This window comes from Pezoporus occidentalis, unplaced genomic scaffold (assembly GCF_034315485.1).
Source record: "Pezoporus occidentalis ecotype Australia unplaced genomic scaffold, CSIRO_AGI_Poc_V1 ctg40, whole genome shotgun sequence".
Taxonomy (NCBI): Eukaryota; Metazoa; Chordata; class Aves; order Psittaciformes; family Psittacidae; genus Pezoporus; species Pezoporus occidentalis.
In genome coordinates this window covers 812,382-821,763 of record NW_026915725.1, presented here as the reverse complement: position 1 = coordinate 821,763, position 9,382 = coordinate 812,382, and the positions used below count along the sequence as shown (strand labels likewise).

Below are 9,382 nucleotides of genomic sequence, written 5' to 3'. Positions count from 1 at the left end.
ATTCACATGGACACCTTAGACCCAAACAACTCATTGAAATAGACTTTAGTGAAATACTCCAGGTAAAGATTACAACAATTGGAAGCATCTTGGATTTTTAAAAAAGTATATTTCAATACATAAGTTTGTATGCATGCTTTAAACAAATATAGTTCAAGAATGAGCAAAGAGTCTAAACAAAAAGTAATATGACCAGCACTAACATTAAACTTCTCATCCAGATTTTAATATGTTAGTCTAACGTAGTGTTAGTTACCATGCTGTACTGAAAAATGTAATGGCACAATCTGATCATGGTTCATTAAATATTATACCCTACTTCCCCAGAATATTTAGGCTGGTCATAAAATTAACAATGCATAAGTAAATAAGTATAACCAGTTATAGACAGTTGCTTGTTTTACAAATTGCCATCAAGTAAGACATACTGTCTCCAGAGACTCTGAGAGATGGACATTCAATCATACCATTAAAACAAACAGTATGGCCTGAAGAAATGGGCACATTTTTATTTGAAAGTATATTAAGACAATTCTGTTAGCTTTAGTTACCCTTGTAAATAATCATGGTATGACTGAATACAAGACCCAACTTGGAAAAGCAAAGGATTTTAATCGGCATAGTGCATGATTGATTCAACGTAATTCCCAGGAAACAAGCCAGTTACTCGATTGCAAACTCCTTCATACCAGCCGTCATCATTCTTCTTTATCACATAAATGATTGCACCCTCCATAAATGACAGCTCATCATCTTTGTCCTTTGTATAGTCATATATAGCAACAACTGTGGATTGAACAGGGACACATTTAGCATTTTATTCATAGCACCGGCATTAAAGAATAATTGTACTTCAAAAAAATGTTACAAGTTTGCTATCCCGAGATCTTCCATAACCAGTTCATATGCTCTCCCTGCTGTAGTTTATGTCCAGAAGATAAAATTTCACTTTTCTCACAATATTAGGTACCAGTAAGAAGCAGGTGGTCACTATACTTAAAAGCTCAGCTGAACTACTGACAGAGAGGTACACTTGACTGCAACTCAGTAAAGTGAAGTGTACGGACGCTTAAAAGCCAAACTATGATATAACTGGCTCCATGAGTGTGGCATCATTTCTGGTCAGATTACCTCAAAAGCATATAGATCCCTGGACAGAGATCTCTTGATGAGAGAAAGCCTAAAGAAAACCCCAAATTAAATAAATAATTCTGTAGAAATGGACCAACAGAAAAAAGTTCTACGCTATGGGCCCTGCAGCTCTATAGCGTGTACTTCAGCACATCCTCCTGTGAACAGATGCTGAACACCACTGGACAGAAATGGATGCTCTTTGTGACAGAGCTCCTCTGCGGTAAGAGGTTTTGGTGTAACTTTTCAAAGAGCTGCAGTGAGTTGTAAGTACTAAAGTTACTGCAGGAAAAAGCAGAAGTGAATTTACAGCAGCAACAACTATTTTTCAGTACCTACTTGATGAATGTATTACTCTTCCCAACCTCCAACTCGCTGTGTGTAATTAACAAAGATCTCCCTAAGTCACCCCCAATAAGACTGTAATTAAAAACTACCACTGTGAATACACAAACTTTGGACATCACAGTCTTGCCCTTCTAAACAGTTAACACGGCTTTATGCAATTGATCCGTTTCATGAATTTCAAAAGCCTACTCACTTTACATACATACACATACGCTCAGAAATCTGATGTGTTAACGCCTAGCAAATAATGATGTATCAGTCACTGTCACCCCATGGGTACTTGTTGCATGCAGTCCAGCTAGGAGCACAGATGGAACATGGGGGTTCTGCTGGGACAGGACGGGACAGGACAGGGTGTCAGGCACCCTCCCCCATCTCACAGGCACTACCATACCAGCCAGACCATGGGAAAGCTGGCATCCTTGCTGTTTACAGAATGGTTGTTGTCAGAACACAGACAACTCTACAGGCAGGAAATTGGCATCTCAATTATTCATGGGAAGAGACATTTACTGTATGAGTTCATACCTAAGTAGACTTTATAGTCTGCTGATCCAGAGTCACTAGGAAGTCTCCAAGGAAGCCTCACTGCATCTTACAGTTGAAAAGTCTAATGATCTACTCCAGCTACCTAGTTTGATGGGATAAACAGCTCAGACTTCCTGGCCTTTCTGCAACACTATTTCTAGACAATTGCCATCAATCCTGAGATAGCTACAGACACAGTCCAGCAGCTCATCAAAGATGAAAGCCATCCCATCATCTGCTCCTCATCATGACAAATTTCTTTTTTAATCCATTCTAGAATGCTTGAAGGTATTTTATAATCCTTCCAGAGAAGGATTATATTTTATCACATTAGGTGTAGCCACAGACAAGCAAAAGAATGATCTGAGTTCTGATTTAGCAGGGATAATGATTGTTTTCAGACCCAAGCAAAGCCCTCTGTTCCCTTCAGATACCATTATCTCCTTATACTGCACTAACAGAGCTGCAACACCTCTCTTACCTTTCTCTATATAGTTTTTAGGTGCCCAGGCAGGATCTCCATCTGCATAGGGATCGCTGTACTGCACGACAGCGGCCTCCTCATCCTCATAATCCACAGGAGGTGGGGGTGGAGGAGGAGGAGAGTCATCAAACATCGGCATCTCATCGGGAGGCGGTGGGGGGGGAGGAGTCGGGCTATCAGCAACTAGAAACATTTGGAGATTAGTTTTTTCCTTCAAACCAGAACAGTGTGGAAATGCAAACAAACCTGAGGCTGCACACTGTAAATAAACAGGGTGGGGGGACAACACACAGCATGCACTACAACACCATGCACTGATTAGAAACAGAGGCTTTGTATTAACAGCTATGACACGCAACTACATTATTATTAGTGGTCAAATCTACGTATAAATGCTACTAGAGTCAAAGCACATGCTGCAGGGCGTAAGATGAACACCAGCAGAGAAGAAAGCTTCCTGCCCCGACGCCCATGCGCTATGGGGCTAGCTGCAGTGGTTAGCTATGGGAGGACTCCGAGTGGCACCCTCTGAGGCAGGCAGCAACAGGCCTCTGGGTTGGACCAGCAGCTTGATTATTTTTTACCAAATCCTTCATCTACAACAGTCAATTCAATTTATTTCTGAACACTGTTTCCTTGGATTCCTTCTCTCTCAAAGTAGCATTAAGGTGACAAAGAGATCCAGTGTGCATCACAGAAGAAGGGAAGGGAGACTAGTGTTTTAAGATTTAACCAGGTGAGAGAAAACCAAGAAGAAAAGCTTTGTACAGATCCTTATCTTGCGGCCTAGCTTGTGTCCATAATGTGCACATATGTGCACATATCCAGGATTCAGTTAATAAATGGAAAATCTACAACAGGCAGCTGCTGCTCTTGGGGGAAAAAGTGCTGAAGAATTAAGTGTATAATCCAAAATGTCAAATCCCTGCCCTGAGATTCTCCAATCAGCACAATCACAGGTTGCTTCAGGAAAAGGAAAAAGAGAAAGACATTATGGCACAAAACACTCTTAAAATCAGCTCATTAAATTAGGTTTTGGTCACATTCACAGCAGCTAGCAGCAAAAGAGATGCAAGACATCAAGTCACTTGTCCTATTCCTTGGGAATTGTGGTCCACTAAACATGGACCTAGGTGTAGGTACTATGGAGCCAGAAGTTACTGAAAGGAAGCTATTGTCACTATACTCAACTATTAGCAATACAGATTTAATTATACGAGATTTGGGAGTCTGCATGTTGAAAACTGGCTAAAAACCACTGCTCTGGAAATGGTTTGACTCAAAGGAGCCATCAGGCTGTGCACATGCTCCAGAAGGTGTAGCTCCAGCACATAACCACTAATTTTAAGAAGAAAGCCAAGCTGCAGGGCAAGGACAGAACAATACTGAGAGAAGCTTTAGCTACTGCTAGTTACAATGGCACTGTAGATTAGCAATCAGGCTTCTGCTTGCTTTAATGCTCTTTACTTTCACCTGGCCAGCACTCCATCAAAGACTGACCTTTGCTCTTCAGCCATATGACAAGGGGCTTGAGCATAGCTCCCATGTCCTAACTGGGTCAGACTAGCTGCACTGGTATAGGGGAAGCCAATTCTCCAGCTGCAAGGGAGCTGAAGCCAGCAGGAGGTGCTGGGTCAGAGGCTGCCTCAGCCCTGGCACCTAGCCTGCTCTCTGCCCCTTGACAAGCTAGTGCTATTCTTCACCCTGAAGCCCAACTGCTCTTCAGCTTGACCAGCTGAGCTGTATACCTCACAGCTCTCTCCATCAGTAAGACTGGATGGCACTCTATTAGCGATTCCTCTCCCATACAGAAGCCCATTTATGTCATTTGGAGACAAACTAACAAAGTCTTTGGCTGAGTGAATGCTACATCTTGACTACATTACTGAACAGCACTCACAGGCAGGCTTCATTAATCCACCACAGACACGTGACAACGCTGTTTATGAATAGATGGAGTTTGTGCAGTAGTTTCAGCACATCTTTCACAAAATTTATTTCTCTCCTTAATTTCTGTCTGCAGCCAGGAAAAAACTCAGTACTGAAACAACAATCGTGTGTGATCTTAAGAAATCCTTAAGAAATGCAAAAAGTTGTATTTATTCAACAATGAAGCTTGTTATTTGAAAAGAGGGCAGAAAATGCAAGTGCGAAAGCACCAACATGGACCCTAACTGAAATGCAGTGCAGAAACTGCATGCTTTACAGGAAACATTTGAAACAGTTCAACTTCACATTTAAACAAGGGGAGAAAATGGAACAAAACATTAGACAACTGCCACCCCAAGGAAGCTTTCCCCCATCTTGGATTTTAATGTAAAATATTCCTAGTTCTGAACTTAGAACAGGCAGGCTGTAGAACAGCACTACTCTTTCTAAGGGAGGAAAACAAAAAAAGCATACAGAAAATCACACTAAATAAGAAAGGGTAAAAGGATCAGTATTTATACAGCTCCAAATAGAGACATCTTCTCTTGTGTGTATTCACATCCCTGTTGCCTAAATGGGGACCAGCAGACTCCTTTTGAAAGCCCTGGGTGCGACAGTACAGCAATTCACATCTCGTCAGCTATCCCTGGGCACTGGACACACTGTAAATCCTCACTGAGGGAGATACCCACAGTCTGGGCACCAGGGCGCAGGAAAAAACAACAGGTGCTGCATAGTTTTTAAGCTCTCTGTTCTTACCCTCTGAAAGAAGTCCACCACAGAGCAGAGGATGCTGATTTTCCAACCCACAGACCATCACGATAAGAAGACAAGCCTACCCACGTGTCTCCCTAGCTCCACTCCTCCTCCAGAGACTCCTTGCAGAAGATGAGGCAGATGAAAGTCTAGCGCACAATGCCAAAACTCAACAACAGCCTCCACAGCTAGTCCTGCCGAGTGTGCGCGCAGACTGCCTGCCACATGCGCCCTGCCTCTGAAATGAGGTGGCAGCAGCAGCTCAAATCCATACTCGTTATGTAACTGTCAAACCCAAGGCACTGTTAAAGGGAAAAAAAAAAAAAACCTAAAAGAACTGTTCCTAAAACCAGATTTCAAGCTTCAGCTGTTTCTGCTGCAATCTTGTTCGCAAGTCAGCTTGCATTTTGTTGTTGCACACACAGACAAGTCTGTCCCTTTCACCTGTGCTCTCCCCAGGGCTGTGCCTTTTCCAGGAGGTCATATTTGAACAATTCAGAAGCAGACGTCAATTATGTTAAGTTTACCTGCAAGTGAAGACATGTGGCAACCTCCACCTTCAGTAGGTTTACCTGTATGCTCTGAATTTTGGAAAGGGTCGTCAGCACAACTTTGTAACATACTTACTCTACATCAACGTGATTCTTACGATTTACCTAGCACAACACCAAAATACCTTCTTTTCAAATGAGAACCAGAGAGATGCCTCCTGTATCTAGGGTACCCTCAGAATATGACCACTTAAAAGCTCTAATGGGAAGCTGAACAGCAGCACTTGTGAGATCTAGGGGGCCACTAAAGATAAGCTAGATCTATATAGCTACTACGTAGTAGTAGCCTGAGATCCTAGCAACTTCTCTATGGCTCCCAAACACATCAGAGACATTTTGTGTTTACTTCATGCCTTATCTACACTCCATTCACTCTGTTGTTTACAGAACTGCATCTACTCCTATAGCAAAGATATCACCAGATCAAGGAACACAACTTTACACCTGCATTAGCATTTGGGACAGTAATGGTAAAAGCAGAGTTACCAGAATGTAACACCTTGCAGCACAGATCATGGCCAGGAAGCACATCTCTCACAAACCTAACAAGCAGAGCTATGCTGCAAGAAGCTCAAAAGAGGAATGTGTCCAGAGAACACAAAGAAATGGAGAAGAAAGGCTGCTGAGAGGAGATACACCTTACAAGCTCATTTATAATGGCATCAGGTCATAAAAGCACACATTTTCAATTGACTATACAGCTTCCTGAAAACTACTACAGTATTGATAGGACAAGGGGTAATGGGTACAAACTGGAACACAAGAGGTTCCACTTAAACTTGAGAAGAAACTTCTTCTCAGTGAGGGTGACGGAACACTGGAACAGGCTGCCCAGGGAGGTTGGAGTCTCCTTCCCTGGAGACATTCAAAACCCGCCTGGACACATTCCTGTGTAACATTATCTAGGTGTTCCTGCTCCGGCAGGGGGATTGGACTAGATGATCTTTTGAGGTCCCTTCCAATCTCTAGCATACTGTGATACTGTGATTAGAATCAATGGTTACACAGGACATATTTTGACAGTCTACATAAGCCTTTCTAATAACAACTAATCAATTATCCCTAGTGAAAGCACCTCAGGCAGGATGATTCAACATGAAATTAATATTTTTAATTAAGATACATTTCTATATTCACACCAAGCATACGCCATGGATTTCACAGTATTTCTGTAACAAATTTGCAGTTCAGAACTTAAATGGGTCATTAATAATCATGCACGTGTTACAAAATATTGAAGAGTGTGCCCTTCAGCTCCAATAGCGTATTGACACTAGAATGCAAGATGGTATTAGCTTCTGGAAAAGGAAACAAGAGTCTGACTTGCCAGCCATGCATGCTAGAGGAAAGAGTAGGCTCTACCCTTTAACAGCTCAGCTTGTCCAAACTTACTGTTTTCCTGCACCCTGGCCACGAAGCCTGTGAGAGGTATCTGTGGAGTCAATTGAGGCATAGGGGGAGGGGGTGGAGCAATAGAAACTGGTAGCAACACACACACGATATTGGGGCAAGTCAAACAGACAAAGGAAAAAAAAAAGGAAACAAACAAAAGCAGCCGTCAGTAACAAGGACCACAAAACAAAGTATGTAAAGAACAACAAGAACACACACACAAGAACCTCCTTCAAGCTAGTGCTTCCAACAGGGCTGAATTCCTGGTTTGCCAATGGAGGATCAAAAAGCAAAGCATGCCCCTGTGTTCAACTGAATAAGAAGCCAAGTGCAGGCTGCGCATCTGGATGCTCACAGGGTATGCGTGTGAAGGGGCTTGCTCTGCTTCACTTGGGGAGCACACAAAGCTGAGCTTTCTGTCTTGCTGCCGAATAAGCTTTACTGATATTCAGTATTTATCTTTTCAAAGTACACTATTTGAAGTAGAGGCAATTTTCACAAGATTCTGGACTCTTCCTCTGAAATAAAAGAGGAGGATGCTACCTCCAGTGCAGCAATGAATATGGATACTTCATATTCATAGAGAGCACCTCCCGTAATTTTGTTCTGCTGGCTCAGGGGGCACTGGGTTGGCTCTGCTATGTTTCTGTTTTACATAGAAAAAGGGACCTTCCTGCTTGTTGGTGGGAAAACCAGATGGATTTAGAGCATAATATATTTATACTTTATGTGTATATATATACACATATATATACTTCATGTGTATATATGATGTATATAATGTATATACTTTATGTATATAATGTTTATGTATATAATGTGTAACTTTATTCTAAGTCTTCTGTGGTTAGAATGCACTCAGCAACCTAAGAGGCTGGCAGTGACTTCAACAGCTACAACTGCCTACACTAGAACACAGAGTTCCCCATCCCCAGGAGGCATTTTAAAAGCTCATCTTCTCTGAAATATGTACCTATATGGTGAGTAATGAGATAAGACACATGGCACCAGTGCTGAGATGCTGGGCTGACAGCTGAGATGTTCAACTCTTCCCACTACAGGTAGGAAGGAGGCATGGTAGCAGTAGGGCATGCCATTCAAAGTATCAGCTCTGCCAGGACATCTCCCCATGAAGCAGGGGGAAGAAAAAGCAAGAAAAATAAAAACCCCAACAAAACATCACAATGGAATTTCTCTTGCACTGAAGCAGAGAAACTCCTGTGAAGGTGGGAATTCAGCAGGGTAATCCAGTTGGAACCAAATTTGAAAGAGGTTCTCTACTTCCAAGTAAGCAACAGTTTTAAATAAAGCCATAACTAAGATTAATGTTTGATGAATAATAATGGAGCATTTAGTTCTTTACAAAGCCAATAATCAAATAAACTGTATGGGAGAAATGATCAATAAAAGAAGAACAAACAGGTTTCTCACAAAATTGAAGTAAACATCTAAGAAAAAGCAGAGTATTTTATAAAATGAGAAGTAAAGCCTTAAGGAAACATGGGACCTGGATTTAACGTCAAGACAGTAGCATTAACAAAAAACCAAAAACACCAGTAACAGAAACAGAGGAAAACAGTTTAAAGTAGAAAGACACCCATCAAAATACTGTTTAAAAATTTTGACAACCAGTATTTTGAAAACACCAGAAAAGCCAGATTAAGGAACAGCACCTGCATTTGAGCAAAAAATTGCTTTGGACAAATGTAAATGTTCAGAAACAGTGGTGTGCACAGCATTTAAGACAACTATTTCCAAAAGTAAAGTCCTGTTTATTCAATAGAACACAACTGTTCAAACAGGGGGGAGCTTCAGTTGTTATGGTGAATTAATTTGGGGGAACAAGAGTGTGGAGGAAATGGAAGGCCAGTATGGATGAGAGAATAGGAGGAAAATCAGGAGTGGGGAAAAAAATAAATAGACTTTGTGTCTGCATATAAAAATGCTTTCTGATAAACGTAATACTTCTCAACCACTGAGAAAACTCTTCGGTGTCTCAAACATTTTATTGAGCATTCTTTCCTTAAGAGTAAGTACTCAACAGCAAACACTGGTCCAAAGTGATCTTCAGCCCAGTCATCAACATTTCTTTTTAAAAGAAATAGCACTGAAGTTTAAGGAATTGGCATTCTGGCTGAAGAACACCACCAGAAACCAGTAGAGGACTACCACTCCTCTACAGTGTTTGTGGTCAAAATTTACAGAAATGGCCAAGAAGAGGTGTTCTGATAGAAACAGCTTTCTACCAACACTCAGGTAGATC

General features: G+C 41.5%; 1 protein-coding gene across 15 annotated transcripts in view; it reads right to left on the bottom strand.

Moving 5' to 3' along the window:
• Window positions 1–89: 89 nt before the first annotated feature.
• The window catches only part of ABI1 (abl interactor 1), a 79,932-nt gene continuing 70,639 nt past the window's right edge, over window positions 90–9,382 (bottom strand). For 8 of the 15 annotated variants that reach the window (XM_062633573.1, XM_062633562.1, XM_062633561.1 and 5 more), the window contains 3 exons: window positions 7,120–7,206; window positions 2,489–2,674; window positions 90–786 (listed from right to left, as the gene is read on the bottom strand). In XM_062633573.1, the coding sequence (XP_062489557.1) occupies window positions 611–786; window positions 2,489–2,674; window positions 7,120–7,206 (449 nt within the window). In that variant the 3' untranslated portion in view covers window positions 90–610. The remainder of the gene's footprint in view (window positions 787–2,488; window positions 2,675–7,119; window positions 7,207–9,382) is intronic. The other 7 variants (XM_062633577.1, XM_062633564.1, XM_062633572.1 and 4 more) reach the window with 1 other exon arrangement.